Below are 19074 nucleotides of genomic sequence, written 5' to 3'. Positions count from 1 at the left end.
AAAATCATAATTAACTCTGTAAATACAATCCGGCCAAATTTTAGTTAGTTTCATAGTGGTGAGTATATCAGAAAAATTGGACATAATCCAAAGAGAATTTTAATTAGTTTTACAATGGTGGAAAAACTAAATACCGTATATAAAATAAAATCAGAATTAACCACGTTGACACCATCCAATAAATTTTAATTAATTTTATAATTGTGAGGATATCAATTTACGTATGTAAAATAAATCAATTTTTTTAAAAATAAAAAAGTGAGTTAAAAGATAAAGAATAAAACAAATATTTTATGTAATTAAATACGCCCTTATGGAGGAGAGGTTGAAATATTCAATACCCAAACTTTATTAGCACAGGGCTAGGCCTATCTTTCCACAAAAAACAAACAAAAATAGACATAGATTTCAAGGTTATAGCCCTTTGTTTTTGACACTTTCCCACACCATAAAAAAGGGATTTTTTTTAATTAAAATAAAACTATTAGTTATTTTCTTTAAAAACATCAAATTTATTTCATTAGATTATAAGATTTTTTTTTAAATGATTGCTTTGCATATATTTATATTGATGTCATTATATTTATATGAAACAACAATTTTAGTTCTTCAATTATTGACGTGACTATTATTAACCTTTCAACTTTTTATAAAGTAATACTCCGTAGTTTTAGTTTCTCATTACGTAGACCGTCAAAATCTGTCATACTTGCATTTTGTATATATGGAGCTTGTTTGTTAATATAAGGGCAAAACTATAATTTACTATTCAAGGCCTTTAAAGTTTATGTTAACAAGTTAAGGAACCAAAACTATAAATATTGTCACGCCATGAAAACAAATACAAAAATCATTATTTTGTGTAAAATTTTAGAGTTAATAATGCTCACATTTTTTTTTTAAAAAGATAATGCTCACATTAATAGTTGTAAGATTGAAATTATCTATTTTGCATAAATATAAAGACACAAATTTTTATTTTATCTTTTATTTATTTATTTATTTATTTTTAAAGTGACAAAGTAAGACTTCAAAATTTGATAATCTAAAATCATATACTACAAGCATGTCTTCCCTGTAATTAGGGTAATATAGTACTTAGCTATTAATAATCTTCAAGTCCTCTTTATTAATTGTGCTTCTATTTTCCAAATCTCTTAATTAACTTAATCTAATGGTTTAAGGGTCTAATAGGCATCTTAATTAACTTAATCTAATGGTTTAAGGGTCTCATAGGCATCTTAATTAACTTAATCTAATGGTTTAAGGGTCTAATAGGCATTTACAATTGAATTGACTTAACTAAGGGAAAGGAACCTTTGTTTTATATCCTTTAATAATCTTTATATACATATCTATGATTGGTAGAGTGTGTGAAATTTGAATATAATGGCCTAATTACAAATTGACTCACACGTAGGTATGGACCATAATTCTTGTGCTTAGTTCAATTAAGTAAAGGGTTTCAAACAAACTATAGAGATGTATTGTAATTAAGTTGACATCAAACATCTATTCTTGATCGGGTTAATTTTTATGATGATATTTTGATATTTATTTGAGTGTCATATCATTAGCGCTCTCGTTAGTGCTGTATATATAGATTGAGCGTTGTCGGCGCACTGTAAACATAAGCTTCGCATGTGGTCTTACATTAGCTACGCTCTACAAAAAATTGTGAGATCAAAAGTAATATATATATATATATATATATATATATATATATATATATATATATAAAAGCAAGTGATGCAATTTTAAATTCGTACAATACTCAAACTAATTCATGTTCGCACCTAACTGGCCAATTAGGAGCGAGGGATAATTTGGTAATCCAGTGGAAAGCTTAGATGGTGGGTGTGTGATAACACATATTTCAGTGCAGACAATAAATGCGGCTGTTCAATCATGGCTATCTGATTATAGTAATGCGTGGCTTTCACGCGCCACCCTATCTCTGGAAACAATGGACCACTACATAACGCTGTCATCATAATTAGAGCTGTAAACTGTAATAATTGTCTTGTAAGAAGATTTGGAATCGCAAAAATAATAAATGTACTACTGCGGTTGTATAATTTAATTTTCAATATATCTTCCTATATGCTGTAATACCGTCTTACATGAGAATCATGAGATATGTAACATTTTTTAAAAATTAAGATGTAATATTTTATTTTTTTGTCTATAAACTCATAAAAAATATTATTCTTTCCCGTCTCATTTTATGTGTCCGATTCTGTTAATGAGAGTTGACTGAAGTTGTTTATAATTCAATTTTCATAATGTTAAATTTAATATTAGCTTATAAAATTTATATACTTAGAAGCTACATTAAAAATACTATTAAATAAAAAAAATTAAATTTTAAAATAATTAAAAAATATTTTTAAAAATAAGGAAATAAGATATAGTTATACTGTCGAGACTTGTGATCTAGTACCACCCGGTTGCACTCTCATATGTAAGGGGGTAGGTTCGAACCTTAGTGAAGTCAATATTGTTTGATATTGCATTGTAACAGAGTCAGTAGTACAAAACGAACCTCACTGAAGCCAATATTGACTGATACTGCATTGAAACAGAGTCAGTATTACCAAAATATATATATTTAATTTGACCCATGCATAGTAAACAATATTATTATATGTTTCATGTGAAACTAACCATCTTAAACAAAACTTATTGGTTTTATCACAAGACTTATTAGAGAAAGAAGAAGGAGAAGAAAAGAATTATGATCCATTTTTGTTTTGATCAATTACAATTGCATGGAGTACAATTCCTGCATTTAAGGCATCCCTAATGTATGTGGAGTTCTCCTCTTCTATATCAACAATAACAACCAAAATATTAATAGTCAAATATAAAACAACCTCGATAGAAAGTGACTGAATAGTTATCAACTACTCTATGCGTACCCACTAGGATGTAGCGTGCTTCCCGCTCTACAATTTTCTCCAATTTCTTTTTCTTGAGACAATGTACGGAGCATTATATTTGTACACTCTGCAACTTGTCTCTCTCTCCCTCTTTCTTCTCTACGTTATTTTTTTGCTCATGTAAAGAAATTTTCTCCCCCATTATTAGGGGTTTTCGTTACTCATTGATTTACATTAGTTGACTAATTTTTTTGTTTGTTTTAAATTTTTAAATAGATATTTTTCTTAAAGGGAGTCAATAATCAATAAACGTATAAAATTTTATTGTTAAGTTAGAAAGTAAACACGTACTGTAAAACATATTTAAGATTATAGTAGAAAATACTAACATTTTAAAAATGAAATTACCCTTACCATTACAAAATGATGGTTGCTAGGGGTGGTTAATTAGACTAAGTTATAGAACAATTCCACACAAATTGTCTCATTGATAAGGAACAATTCTTGGGTGTCACATCTATAGACCTAAGCTAGCTATTAGTGTGTGGTCACACCCATGGCTACTTATGTGACTATATATGTGTGTATTTGTGAATGGGGTTTTGCCATTTGTTAATTATGTACTCCAAAATTAAAAAATAAATAAATTAAGCAATCAATCCTTTTGTCCATATTCATTTCCACTCACCTTATAGGAGGCCACCATTCTATTTCATTCCATTGATTGTCATGTATAAGTCACATGACTATTACGTGCCTACTTACCACTATCACTTCTTTAATTTATATTCGTTTAATTATACAGTTTTGTCAAATTTATTTATATGCTTACTATATTTATCAACTCCTAAGTCCTATTTGTAACCTACTTGCCCAATACCACCTCCACTTAAAACGGTTTACAATTAAAACGCACATTGATTTGTTTATATGATTAAAAAAAATTGTATTTCACTCACCAACGTGCGCGTTTAGTCCCGTCAATTGAGCCACTGAATTATCGTGATTTACATCTTTCTAAATGCTCTGTCGGGTCGACGTGTGGGACCCTTGGTGTTGGGGATTCAACTTTTCGGACAATAATGGAAAAAATAAATGATGGCCTTGTTTGGTAAATGGCTGATACCTTGTTAGTTGATTGGGTTAAAGGGTATAACTAGTTGATAACATTAACTGATTGTAGAAACGTATTTGGTAAATTAGTCGTTAGCTGATAGTTGTTTGGTATAATTTCTTTTCTAAAAAAGCTAATTGAAAAAATTGCTTTGAACAACTTTTTGAATTTTAGTATTTTGGAGTTAAAAAAACTGATTAATTAACTAAACACTTATATTGATTTTTTTAACTAAGTCAAACAACTAATAATTGTCAAATAAGTCAAAATTGACTGATTTGTTAATCAAGTCAAACAACTAATAATTGTCAAATAAGCCAAAATTAACTAATAAGCTAATTATTTTACCAAACAGAATTGATATTTATTGGTATTAATACATTTTTAGTACGTTATTCTAACCCAACAAGTTATACTGAGTTATTTAATTATCTTTTATATTTATACATTGACTTCGATGCTAAGTTTGGTTTTGTCAACTTAATGTATAAGGAGTAAGTCAAATGCCAAGTACATACCATCGTAAATAAATTATTAAAAGTATAATATTAAAAGTATCGACTAGTATTGGTTTCTCTTGTTCCAATACAACAAAAAATGCATAATGCATACATAATTGTATGGTATACTATTTATATAAATGTATTCATAGTACCATATACAATTCAAACAATTTTTAAAAAATTTTATAATATGAAAGACATCAGTACCGAATTTTCTTAATAGTATAGTTTTTAATAGTTTATATCTGATGGTACGTACTAGACTTTGGACTTGCTCTTTATACATTAAGTTGACAAAACCAAACTTAAAAGATAACATGAACATATTATACTGGAATTTTACATATGGTTATGCTGAGCATAACTTATGCTCAAACACAATCGTATATTGTGTATGCGGATCCATATTGCAAAGTAGATGACTGACATATAAGTTCAACTTTAATGTATTACAAATTTATTTGTATTGTACTAAACGTTAATTTTTAGTATGTTCATTATATTTTGATATATATTCAATTTTAGTATATTGTAATTTTTATTTTTATTTTTGTAAAGAGAAACCTATAGCTACTATTCGATGGTGTGCACTGAGTAAATCCCGTCTTGTGACTCTAACCGTCAAATGACCACAAGGAAATAACCAACCTAGATTACTTATAACTGAGTGGTCTGGCTCAAACCAATAAGACTAACAGGCTACTCCCATGGGAAAGCGAGCTTGAAACATTATTGGAGTTATCAAGTCAATAACCCAACTGAATAAACCTACCATATATAAACCTACCATATATATATACACACTAAAAATGAACTAATAATATATTAAAAAAGACGAGTAATCTATATTAGTGGTTCAGAGTATAATTTGCATAACTCAAACAGTAGATTTAACTTTAAAGGTTAATCAAACACTTTGTGCTCAATTGACACCTCCGCTCCTCTCTTTAAAAGAATAGAATTTAACTCCGATGGTGGGGTATTGACTCTTTAGGCTACAACTGATTGGGAAAGTATATATTTAACAGATACTACACTCTAATAGAGTTGATAGTACTAAAAAAAACTTTAAAGGTTAGAATAAACAAGTTCAACGTGTTGGGCTAGAATTGAAGTTGTGGATAGTAGCTCGATATTTTACCATATGATATTTAAGATCTTGAGAGTGATACTTCACCAATCTACTTCTTGGAGCTATTTAGTCTTCTAGTACAATGAATGAGTTACATTTTTCTTTTTTCTTTTAGCTCAATTAAATATGATTGAAGAAAATTCGAAAGTGTCGATTAATAAGTGTGTTAATTAAAATTAAACTTCTTTTAATGCCAAGACAATTTAATTATTGCCTAAACGTCTATATGACTGTAGCATGCATAGAGCTAATGTTATGCAGAAAATGATTAAATTAATTGAATTGGTAAATAAAATATCGCCCTAAGTGAACTGTTGTGATTAATTTTGATAATCAATTTCTTAGAGATATGAGAGGTTATACAATAATGAAATTGGTAGTGTGCTTAGTAGGATCTCTCTGTACAATAATGAGACCCTATGCAATATCTGTTCATAATTATCCACAACCTTTCACATGAGCGAGTTAACTTAGTGTTACTGGACAACAACATCATTCGCTAATTAATTATCTTTGTTAATATGGATAGAGTTAATTGTCTAGTCCCATTTCATGCAATTCTTGTTTGCATGAAAAAAAAAAAAAAGAGTTTTTATTTTTTATTTTTTATTGGGTGAAAACGAAGTGAAAAAGAGTTAAGGAATTAAAGTTGAAAATGAAAAAGAGAGGGGATTTTGTTTGATTGGAAATGCACAAAGAGAGTTAGAGAGGTGAGGGGTGGCAGTGGATTTCCGTGTAAAAGACGTTTTCCAGTTACCACTCTACCCTACAATACAGATTGATTGATCATTGAGATCCTCCTCATCATCTTATCTTCCTCTTCTTTTTTCTAATTTTACGGGAAAATTTATAGTCACTATCTTAAAATGTATATTAAGTAAAATTATATTTTTGTGTAATAATCAGTAAATTAAAAAAGACAAATAAATCGTACTAAGTCGACTATAATAATATTTATAAAAATTAAACTCGTAATCTTTAAACACGATAATCATGTTTTATATACCCGATCACTTTTCTGGAGACATTTTATGTGTGTCTTTTTGTTTGAAGAAATTTGATGGGTGTTGTTGGGGTAAAACTGGTAAAACATGGGAGGTACGACCACACACTCTTAGCACAACCAATCTCTGATCAAAGCCGCCTCATAAGTAACATTATCAGACCTCTGCTCCTCAGTAGTGCTCATCACCTAGAGACACATATCTATAGAGATAGAGAGAGAGAGATCAGATATCATCCATTATTGAGCAGATGCCATTTGGTCATTTGTATTGCAAAAATAATATTTTAACTCTTCCAAAGTTATACGATTTGAATTGATTGATCACAACAGAGATCACAGACAAAATAATCGAGTCATCCCCTACGATTTGTTGAACGGAGATCAGTGAACGGTCAAATTCAGCAACCGGTAGTTAAGAGATTGTTAACTAGAGGCCAATAAATAGCATACACAACATTTTTAACCTGCATTAAGCAGTTATATATACTTTGTGTTTTGCTAGATTGTATTTATCATTCAAGTACAACCCTCAAACACAAAGTATATATAACCCACTAATGTACATTAATGGGACGTTTTGTTGTAAGGAATTACAATTCCATTTTCACTTAATTCCACATAATTCAGAAGGTAACCAAATTCCTTCGTTTTTTGGACGAAATTGCAATTCTGCATAATTAAAATTTCTTCATTTTCATTGAATTAGAATTTCATGCCCTTTGAAGAAATTCCATGCCCTTTTGGTATTTTAATCCCATGGATTTTAGGAAGAAAAAATATAACTTTGAGACAAAATTATCCCTCTTTTTTTTTAAACCTAAATTATAATTGATGTTTGACCTATAGTGTGGCTTCTTCTTTCTACCCGTCAACATAGAATGCCAATTAGTATGCCAACCTCAATCAAATACTCGTATGTTTTAACATCGGTATATATTTTTTTGAGTACTACTGTCTCTATTACAATGTAGTATCTTTTCATAGTACTTTCTCAACCTACTAAAGCACAGAGAGTCAGTACCGAACCCACTAAGGCTCGAATCTATGACCTCGCCACTTCTTGCCACTAGACCACAAGGTCATTGACTAACACTTGTTATATAAAGTTTCAAAAGGAAATTTGGAATTTGATCATTTTGGATTTATAATAATAATAATATACCAAAAATTGGAATTGAAATTTCCACTAATTCTATTTCACAGACCAAACATTGCAATTTAAATTATCACCTTCTTCTCACATTATTCATCTCCCATAGAATTACAATTCTTTTATCACTTAATTATCTCCCTCCAACCAAACGCCTAGTATAATGTGGTGCACAACATTTAAAAATTTTCCAATTAAGTTATATAGTGTTTTAAATTTTTTATTTTTTGTTTTACTCTTATTAGATTATGAAATAAAAGTTATACGGAGTATTTTATTTTATTTTTTGGTACATAAAATGAGAAAAAGGTGATATAAATCCTACAAGACCCGCCATTAGACATGATATCAAGATGTTTAGATCATCCTTGTTGAGCATAAATATAATATAAACATAAATGTGTAGTCCAACTATCAGCTTAGGCTTTTAGTTGGATGGAGCACCTACTTTAATTTGGTATCAGAGCCATGCAAAAGGTTATGGGTTCGAAGACTATGGCACGTGTTGCTTGGTCCAACTATGAGGAAGGCTTTTAGTTGGATGGAGCACATACTTTAATTATCCTCACCCTCACAAATTCAATAGAAATGGCTTGTTACCTTTGAGTGGGTAGTTTCTCAGCCAAAATCAAAAGTGGTATTTATTTTAAACATTTAATTATAAAATAAAAGTTATATCTTTTTGATACACAAAATGAGACAAAAAGGCGTATATATTTAAGAAATTTTGAAAATCTAACAAGTCATTTTTAGGCATCATGATCCTAAATTAAATTATTATTGAACCCCTATTTGAATGCATTTTCGTTAAGACATGGTACTCCATTCACAAGATTAAACCAGAAATCTCATGTCTTTTTTTTATTTATAGAAAAACCAACAATCATTATCCAAATGTGAATATTGTGTGAAACTCACACTGTGAATCTAAAAAATTAAAACAGTCTAGTTAGATTGCTCATAGCTAACTAACTCAAACTAAAAATACAAATAGACAATTTTTAAGATAGTCAAACTTATAATTACTAAGTCAATTGTCTGACTAATTTGTGTCCCATACAACTTTTGGAAGAGAAACTAACACCCCCCACCCCCACCCAAAAGTTGGACTTAACACCCAACCACAGATCCCCCAAGGAAATGGACAACAGAGCAGTGTGCAGTATCACTAGCCAGTAGGTCTTTTTAATGACTCTTTTTCAGTTCTAACTGCACCCTCTGAGTCTGTGACAATCTGATCTGATGAGTTCTTGCAACCCCCCATCCCCACCCTACCCCCTACGCCCTACCCACCCCACCAACTAAATCTAACAACAATTATACAACCCTAATCCCACCCTAATCTCAAACTAACCCCACAATTCAAATCTGGTTCTCATTCCTAATCCCTTTCATGTCACCTCACATGATTCATTCGGAATCCACAACGTAAGATATTTAGGATCAAGAAAACGAAACCCTGTAATCCGACATGTCTCATAAAGCCATTCCAAAACCTCAAAAAAAAATATTTTTTTTTTATAAAAAAAAATATATTATATTAAACAGTACAGTAAAACCCAAAAAAAATAAAAAATAAAAAAAGTAGGAAAAAGAGGGCATTATGTTAACTACTTCTATAAAACTCCTCAACTCTATCACTGAAAGCTAAAGTCTTTGAAGCTGCAGCTTTTCTTCTCCACAAAATCTTCTCTCCCTTAAAGCTGACAGATTTCCTCCCAAACAAGAAAAGAAAAAAAGAGAAAAAAAATTTAAAAAACATTCCGACAATTGTTTGATGTTTTTTTTCTATGTTTTTGATAGAGAATAAAAGGGTTGTGTGACTATATTTGTTTATCCCTTTGTTTAGCCAAGAGAACAGAGGAAAAGGTGCGATGTTGGACTATGAATGGGGGAACCAATCGGCGGCGGTGATGTTTTCCGACGAAACAGGGCATGAATCCGATCAGAACCGCCAGTATTTTGACCCGTACGCGGCGGCGCAAACCGCCTTCAACGACAATCCGGCGGCGTTGGTGGTGGGTTCAAACGCGAATTTCGGGACGGGACACCACCAGTTCCATAACGCGCAGGCGGCGGCGGCGCAAGGCAACGCGCATCATCATCATCATCACATGGCGGCGTACTATGATCCACGCGCTTACGGCGGCGCTTCATTTGGACACGCGGCGGCGGCGGCTCATGCGCCGTTGTTGTCTCTGGAGCCGTCAGCTCCCGGCGGCTACATGGTGGTGCCGAAGAGCGAGCCGATGGTTGGGGGGATTGAGTTCGGGAGTAGCAGCCGGATTGGGCTGAATTTGGGCGGCCGGACTTATTTCTCCTCCGCCGAGGACGATTTCGTGAACCGGCTTTACCGCCGGTCCAGAGCCGTGGACCCCGGCGCCGTTAACGCGCCGAGATGCCAAGCCGAAGGCTGCAATGCTGACCTCACCCACGCCAAACACTACCACCGCCGCCACAAGGTGTGTGAGTTTCACTCCAAAGCCGCCACCGTCATCGCCGCCGGGTTGACTCAGCGATTTTGCCAACAATGCAGCAGGTTCGTAAAAGAAAAATAGTACCTGTACTTTCAAATTTTACTCCACTCATAAATCTCGAATGTAAACAACTTTTTCTCGACCTAGAAGATGAAAATATCATATCCATGGCCGTGAGAGTATAATTGATGGGTAGAATTTGAGAGTCGAACTCTTTGTAAAATGACCATAATACCCCTCCTTCCTCCTCCCCTTGTACCACCTCACATTCCAACAATCTTGGTCGTTCGTACGGTACCTCGTAACCAAGACCAGAAATGGTCGAACCCGGCAATGGAAAGACGGAAATGTCCTCGGGGAGTGTTTTCTGGGCAATCATTGGTCGATCGTGGCCGGTAAGGTTGTCATAATACACGTACATGGGGGCGATCCCGAGGGCATTTGCGTCCGTATATTTATTGTCTCCCCCCATAAATTTGTTACCCCGTTTTCATCTCCTACGTACCCTTCCTTCTTATAGTAAAACACCGTTTCCTATAAGACAACAACACATTACTAAACCTTTTAATCAAAACATATCATAAAGAGACTCGAAATTTAATTTGTTTTTATATCTTCAGATTTGGATTCTTTACGTACCAGACAATTGCTTTTGTTTCATTTTCTTATATGGAAACTGCTCATATTATATGTTATATATGCAATAATATTGGAATAGGTTTCATCTGTTGACGGAGTTTGATAACGGCAAGAGAAGCTGCCGGAAAAGGCTGGCGGATCACAACCGGCGGAGGAGGAAAAACCAGCAGCCAAACCAAGAACCTAGTACCAACAAGCCCCACCATCTTGAAAATCCTCCAACTTCTTCTTCAGCCAATAGCTTTGCAAGTATGCCCCAATAATCTTGTTTTTAGGGTTTTTTTTTACTTCATTATCTTAACACTGTTGCTCACACGGGTAGTTTAATTGATTCTGGGTGGTAAATTATGGATAAAAGATCACAAGATTGAGTAGTGTGAGAATTATTTTAATGTGGTGAGTTGTTTGTGGGGACTAGGTGCTCGTTATTCCGCCTGATTGCTGTTGAGTTATTGTAGTTTACCTCTCTCCTATTTCGGATCCTGGGTGGGAGAATTTCGGTTTTTTTGTTTACACACACGGACAGCTTAATTGATTCTGGGTAGTAAATTATTGGTAAGACGTCACGAGATCGAGCCATTGTGGTGAGCTGTTTGTGGGGACTAGGCACTCGTCATCTTGCTTGATGACTGTCGAGTCATTGTGATTTATCTGATAGTTAAGCGGTCCTATTGCAGGGTCTCCGGCGGATTCCGGGGCGCATTCGATGTCGTCGGTAACGGTGGCAGTTTCACCGCCGAGAATTTCACTGGATTATTTCAGGTAAACGGAGCTGAGAGACGGCGATGGTGCCAGCAAGCTAAACTCATCAGATCGGATCACTCTTTTTTCTGGAATGGGTGGTTTGTTTTAGTTTTTCCGTTATAACGCCGTCGAGAGCCCCGGCCGCCGGCGGGACTGATTTTCAGCCATGAATGATCCTCAGATCAGCTAGCTACAAGTAGTACTGCTACTACTGCATGCTACATACTAGTAATAACATAAATGGTAGCACTATTATTATTATTATTATTATGATTATTATTGTTATTATCTCCGAATTAGGTTGATGATGTTAATGTTAACTCTTATGATTAATTACGTTTGTGTTTCACCACCTATGAACTTAAATCTGTGAAAACATTTACTAATTGTTATAAATATATATGATGTATTTTGGAAAAAACTGTAATAATTCTCTTCTTTTCTTTTTGACGATGAGGAAAATCGCAATCACTATCTAATACTCTGATAGTATGCATTGGGTAAACTCATAAAACTAACTTGTGTACTGAAAATTGAATTTAAAATTTTGTGATTAGTAAGCCGACAAACGATTAACTTGGTTAGGATTTTCTCGAGAACTGTAATAATTTGAGGTGTGATGTGTGGTGGGGGATGAGGTTTGGTGCTCTCAGTTTCTACTTGTCCACAAGGGTTGATATGGCAGGCTAGCTCATGCAACTCTATTACCATTTCTAGTTGGTGAAATGCATTATTTACTTTTGTCTTCTACTTCCATATTTCCTGCTGAAAGTAATTTTTTTCTTTTTCTTTTTCTATAAAGTGAGTTGGGAAGGGTGGGAGGATAATGAAGTAAAAGGGTAACAAAAGCTGTGACCTAAATTAGTACTTTATTTATGTCATTTTATCAATTTTATAAATGTACTTCATATAGTGTGTTATGTGTGCAATTTTTATTTTTTTTTAAAGGCAAGTTATGTCTATGATTTAATTAACAATATTTAAATAAAGTTGTTTTCAATTTATTTCTTCTTCGATATTTTATTTCTTCTTCGATATTTTTTGGAAGTATCTTTTTTTTTTTTTAAAGTAAGTAAAGGGTGATAGGAGAATGAATCGAAGTAAATGGGTAACAAAATTAAAGTTGTGGACTAAACTGACCTCGGGCATTGGTGTATATGTGAAGCCTCACTTAAGACTCGTTTTTAAGCGTGTTTGTGGCAAGATGGGGTTCAGTTCGTGTTACGAATTTTGAAGGTTTGGGTTTTGGTTGAATTTCATGTGCGTAATAGTGTATAGTTTTATGTTGAGTCTCAAAATTAAGCGAAGTTGGGAAACCTGGTTAAGTGAAGCTGAAAAACCTGGATTATCTTGAAGTAATTCATTTGTTTAATGAGACTCAATTCAAGTGATTTACAATTCATTTCTACTTTGATATTTCACGAAGTAATCATTTTTCCTTAAAGGGAGGAAAAAAGTAAGTGAAGGGTTGGTAATGAAGTAAATGGGTAACAAAAGTTGTGACCTAAACATGTACTTTATTTGTCTCGTTTTTATCAATCTTATGTATTTCTCGTATTATTCTATTGGTCCGATTTAAATAATGAGAATTAGCTCAAGAAATTTACAATTTATTATTATTTCAATTTATTATTAATAAATAAAGGTAAGTGCAGTGTGGAATGATAATGAAATAAAATGGTAACAAAAGTTGTGACCTTAAATTAGCACTTTATTTGCCTCATTTTATCAATTTTATGTACTTCTTGTCCCATTTTATATGTTGGTTGGTTAACGAGGTTAACTCAAATTATTTACAATTTAAAAACTATAGTTTGTAATTATTAATTAGTTGAGTACATTAGTCTTAGTATATAAATTTTAAATATTTAAAAATTACATCAAAAGTATTATTAAACAAAAATCAATTTAAAAATTACTCGTATCATATTTTATATGTCTGATTCGGTTAACGAGAAGAAAATTAAAAAAAGAGCAATTAATATAACCATGTTTTTCTTTCCTTTTATTTTTTGATTTACAAAAAAACTCGCATACGTTACTTGAATGTGCGCTTTGTGTAACCCTAGATAGCAAATGACTAAAAGGAGGTAAACTAGCATATGTTATTAACAACTTATTAGCTCAAATCAATAAAGTCAATAGATAGTTCGTACATAAAGTTAAAATTTAAAATTTTATAAGTACCAAACTAATTATCTGACTTATTTAGTTGGAAATTTGGAATTTCCTTTTTTGTTTTGCTCATTCATGTGGGAACTTGGTCGGTAGCATTAACTGTCGGTAAAATGGAGTAAAAGTTATAAAACAACTGTGTAAAAAGGAAGGCATGAAAAGAAACACATTGAATTTGTAGGGAGAGTTTTATTATTGATCAATATAACTACCTAATATTTGTAAGGATACAATAGATTGGTTTAGTTAGGACAAGACTGATAAAATTACATTTACAATAATATTTAAAGATGTAATAGAAATGTTAAAAATGATAAAATGTAGCGGTGGTAAATAGAGTAAGTTTTGTGAATGTGATGGTGGAAAGAAGGTCCATGATGAGTCAAGCTGTCTCCTGCCTGGAGGCTATTTTTGATCAAGTTTTTATGCAGTGAGGGCCCACCACTTAATTACATACAATATACACACTCCATTTTATATATATGTATCTATATATTCTGCCGCCCACATCAATACCCACCTTTCATATCAACGATTTCGTGGCATCCCTATTCCGATTTTTAGGCCCTCCTTAGTCCTTAGGAATAAGAAATTTATTTTTCTTGTTGACCTTGAATTAATCCCTTACAATAGTTTATATTAAGTTATTTTTAATAATTTTTATCAATTAACGTCACAAGACAGACTTTATTCATAATAGACATTTAAATAATGGTGGTTGAAAATTTTTCGTAAATTAAATAAATTTATTTTCTCTTAAACAAGAAAAATAAAATCTATATATTTAAGTTAATTAGAAATATTCTTTAAAATTAAATATGTTAAACTCATATATTTATAGAACATTAATATTTTTGTAGAGAGTTATCTCTCAAATGTCTTTCGATCATGACTCAACTTGATCAATCTTACCCTATAGATTGCAAATACTAATGCAGTATGCATAAAATAAAAACAAATTTCTTTTGCAGAAGCAACCACAATTATTGGTTTTTAATTTGGCAATATATTAGTTAATGATTTTCTTAAAGTGATGCTACACCTTTTTGTGCTCAATTTATTTCAGTGTATTCTATAATACTAAACATTTTATTATATGTGGCCTCAAATATAAGTATATATAATTACTTATATTACGAGAAAGTCTGTCATTAATCATTTTACTCGAATGTACGTTTTAGGTGAATTGAAACCCGTCTTTTAATTTTAATAAAAAAAAATCAATCAAATGTAAATTGATATAAATTGTCTATAATTGATCAGTTCACATAAAAAAGACCAATAAATAATGTTTACAAGAAGTCAAATTTAAGAGCATCTCAAATATAAAATTAGTGATGATTGTCTGTTATGTTGGAGTGGGGATAAGGGGAAATTTCAGAAGAAGGATAGTGACATGATTTTGTTAATCCTCCTTCCTCGAAATTTAATCAATTGGACCGACTCTTTGCCTTTTCCTCTTTCTCCTTCACTTTTTGGCCAGTCCCATCCCTCTCACCGGCCCGACAACCACGACGGAAAACCAATTTCTTTGAATCATATTTGCGAAATACGACGAATTTATTGAATCGTTATACATGTTTATTATTATTTTTAATTTTTTTAATATGTTTTTTAAAAGAAACAAAAAAATCGAATAATGTAAATGTAATGGTTAAAGAACCTTCTCAAATAGTTAGATCGATTGAGAATTTGGCCACACTAATAACAAGTACAAATAAGGAAAGCAAGTTACAAAGTTACGTTGTCATATCTTATTTAATTTATTTGTAATAATGAAGGATGTGATAAAGCAAGTGCGAGAATCGAATCTTGATCATGGAGACTCCTTCCCATTCACACAACTCGACCAAGAACTTGCACACTAACAACATGTATATATAAGGAAAGCACGTCTTGAAGTTATATTGTCGTATCTTATTTCATTAATTTGTAATAATTAATGATGTGACAAAGGTAGGTGTACGTGAGGTGAGAATCGAATCTTGATCAATTGAGACTCCTTCTCAAATAGCTAGCTCAATTGACGATTCCTCACAGTAATAACTAAGGAAACTAATGTCCAAAACCACGTTGTCATATATGTAATTTATTTGCGTCGTAACAATGAAGGATGTGACAAAGACAAGGTTTTGCGAATCAAATCTTGATAATTGAAATTTCTCAATCAGCCAACTCGATCGATAATTCGTCCCGCTAAAATCCATCAAGAAATCAACTTCCCGCCGGCCATGCTGTTAATTTGTAACGACGAAGGATGTGACAAAGGAAGGCAAGTTCCGATTGATATAATGAAACATGCAAACATATATATATATATATGCTTCCTTATCTTTCTTTCTTTCTTATTGCGTGCAAATAACTAACAACACACATTCTATCTTCTTGTCGGTTAGTTTACACACTCCCCTCCTGTAATTAGCACCATAACTCTCTTGTCCATTCCTGCCAATATATAGTCTTTTAAATATATATATTAAAATGTATAATTCTACAGTTCCATCTACCAATGACCCTGTGATCTAGTGGTGCAAATAAAGTGACTCACTCATATGGGAGGTCATGTGTCGAGTTTTAGTGGGGACAGTATTGACTACGAATAAATGATTTGGATGGTAGGTTAAAACCTTTTTTTAGCCTGTGCGTTTGGGTGGGGTGTTACAACAGTTGGTATCAAAAGTCATATACCCAAACTAGACAGTTATTATCAGCACTTTCGAGGCAGTTTATTACAAACTCCGAGAACCTCCTGTGCACTAGACAGTTATTATCAGCACTTTCGAGGCAGTTTATACAACCTCCTGTGAGTTTGGATGGGATGTTACAGTTGGTATCAAAAGTCATATACCCAAACTAGACAGTTATTATCAACACTTTCAAGGCAGTTCCACGCGTCTAAACGATATTGGATCACTTAACTACTACATTCTTTCTCCTTGTATACTGTTTTTTTGTACCATATATAAGAGTTTGGAATTCATTAATAGATTTGATTTTCACTTCAATACGTACTAAAACTTGTCTACAAAGTCCGAAATTGTCTGATGGTTTATGTTTGGATTTCCAGACCTGCTAGCAATTATTATTGTAGTAACTATGAAGGAGAAGAGAGGGAGGGGTCCCTATTTCTTTATCCATAAATGCAACTAATTAATTAATGTTGACTGAGACAATAGAGAGAGGGGTGTATGTAACGGTACAATGTATAGGGGTGAGTTTAAATGAGAACAACTCTCTTGTAAAAAGTAAGAACTGATTACAGTTGTCTATAAAATTGATCAATGGTTGAAAGTTTTAGTAAAAAAATATATATGGGTCAATTTTATAATTATTAAAAATATTTAAATTTGTAATATTTATAAAGCTGACACGGCTCAATTTTCATTTATTTTGAAGAACTTCTGCTTGACCTTGTTTCTCTTTTACCTTATTTTTAACCTTAAATCTTGCTCATTTTGTACGTGGTAAAATATTTTCACTGTATATAACTATACTTAGACTAATCATCTTTCATACTGGGTAGCTCAATTAAGAGGCAAAGTGCTGACCATACTGATTTTTTATATGAGATGGGGCGTAAAACTTCCAACTTCTTTTAAGAATAAGAGTGCACAGTGCCTCAGACCAACTAAACTGGTTTGGCACGTGGTGATATTTGTGAGGTGTTATTGGTGCCAAAGTGGGGCTGCACCTGCATGCATGGTGTTGACAAAGTGATTGCAGGGGCACGTGCGGGGCACGTGATTGGAGGAGGGGTAGGGTGTCCTTGCGTTGGGGGGTGGGGACGACATGAATATGAAAGATTTGGGATGGGATTTTCTGAGAGGAACTCTGCATGTATGCATGTATGTATTGCTTTCAATTCTTAACTGTGAAACTACGCTAATGCTAGGCCTCACATACACTAGCTAGTTTGGTGTCTGGTCACCGACTCAAACTATCTAGCCACTTGCTTAGTTACTCACTCTCAATTTTCGAATTTTGTGTCGGGCCAGACTCTAAATTTATTCCATATGCATTTACTTATACGATTTCTGATCTGATGCATGTAACTGTTGGTTTTAGTTGGGGTAAATAATGAAATAAGGTATGTGGTGAGTGTTTCGTCTGGAAGAAGGTTAAGTTTATCTGTAAGTGTTGATATGAGAGAAAAAGAAAGAGTTAAGAATGAAGAGAAGGACTCCAATCCTAGATCGTCTTGGTGGGAATATGATGATGGTAATCTCTATTTCATACCATACCGACACATTTATGTTGATGATGGACATTCATGTTTTCAAGATGGTCGTGTTTAACCAAGTCAAGTAGGGCACATTTTCCTGGATGAGCCCCACTGCTCGATCTTGAGATTATTCAAATGTTTGTGGGTCAAAATTAAATGACATTAACTCAATATAAATGAACAATGAGCCACTCGTTTATGGTCGGAATAAATCACATCATTTGTACAATATGCTAACATGTATTGGATTTAAAAAAATTATATACATACATATACATATATATAACATATAGCTATAGCTATATGTGTAGCTTAAAATAATCAACGGCAGTAAATTGGTTTGTTTTAGGGCCATAGATATTGGTGTTGTTGTACTCAGCTGTGTTAGGCACATAGGCAGCTAGCAATGTCTATTGGCCAGTAGTGAAAATGGGGTTTTCATTTTTCCTTTTCCTTCCTTCTTCTATTTTTTAAAAATAAATTTTCTATCTCACCCCCATGGTAAAATTAGATAATTAAATTGCAAGGAACGTGAAAGAATACTAAAATTGATATTAAAATCGAGAAGATGAATATATAATAATGGATATCCTTCTAGCTTATCTCAAATCACTTTTATGATTAATAAGTAATACAAAGCTTTACCATATTATATAATCGCTTTCAAAAAACACCTACCCCAATCTCTTACTATCTCGTACTTTATTTAGTGCCAAGTCTATCAGTTTAAAATGAATACAATTTATTACTAAGTTGCACCTCGAATTCTAATTGTACATCTGTGGTACTATGTACGGAGTACTTTTTTAAAAATTTAAAGTTTAATAGTTTATTTATTAACGGATATTTTGATTTTGATGAAGGCAATTAATATAAAAGTACGATTTGCACTTAATAAGAGGCAGGTCAACCCTTTTATAAATACCTTTAAATATAATGAAGAAATTTCTAATATCAATAATTGAGATTTTAACATCCATTTTTATGTGTATATATTTTAACAAGTATAGGATATAAATCAAAGGGATTT

The 19074-nt window shown here is 32.6% G+C and overlaps 1 protein-coding gene across 1 annotated transcript; it reads left to right on the top strand.

The window, feature by feature from the left end:
• Positions 1 to 9395: 9395 nt before the first annotated feature.
• On the top strand, positions 9396 to 11983 carry LOC116015256 (squamosa promoter-binding-like protein 8). The gene is made up of 3 exons (XM_031255285.1): positions 9396 to 10326; positions 10983 to 11152; positions 11581 to 11983. Exons 1-3 carry the CDS (start codon positions 9662 to 9664, stop codon positions 11667 to 11669), a joined length of 924 nt encoding a protein of 307 aa, XP_031111145.1. The 5' UTR covers positions 9396 to 9661; the 3' UTR covers positions 11670 to 11983.
• The last annotated feature ends 7091 nt before the right edge of the window (positions 11984 to 19074 follow it).

This window comes from Ipomoea triloba, chromosome 4, assembly GCF_003576645.1.
Source record: "Ipomoea triloba cultivar NCNSP0323 chromosome 4, ASM357664v1".
NCBI lineage: Eukaryota > Viridiplantae > Streptophyta > Magnoliopsida > Solanales > Convolvulaceae > Ipomoea > Ipomoea triloba.
Note: the sequence above shows the minus strand (reverse complement) of the source record. Positions and strands in the feature narration are given on the sequence as shown.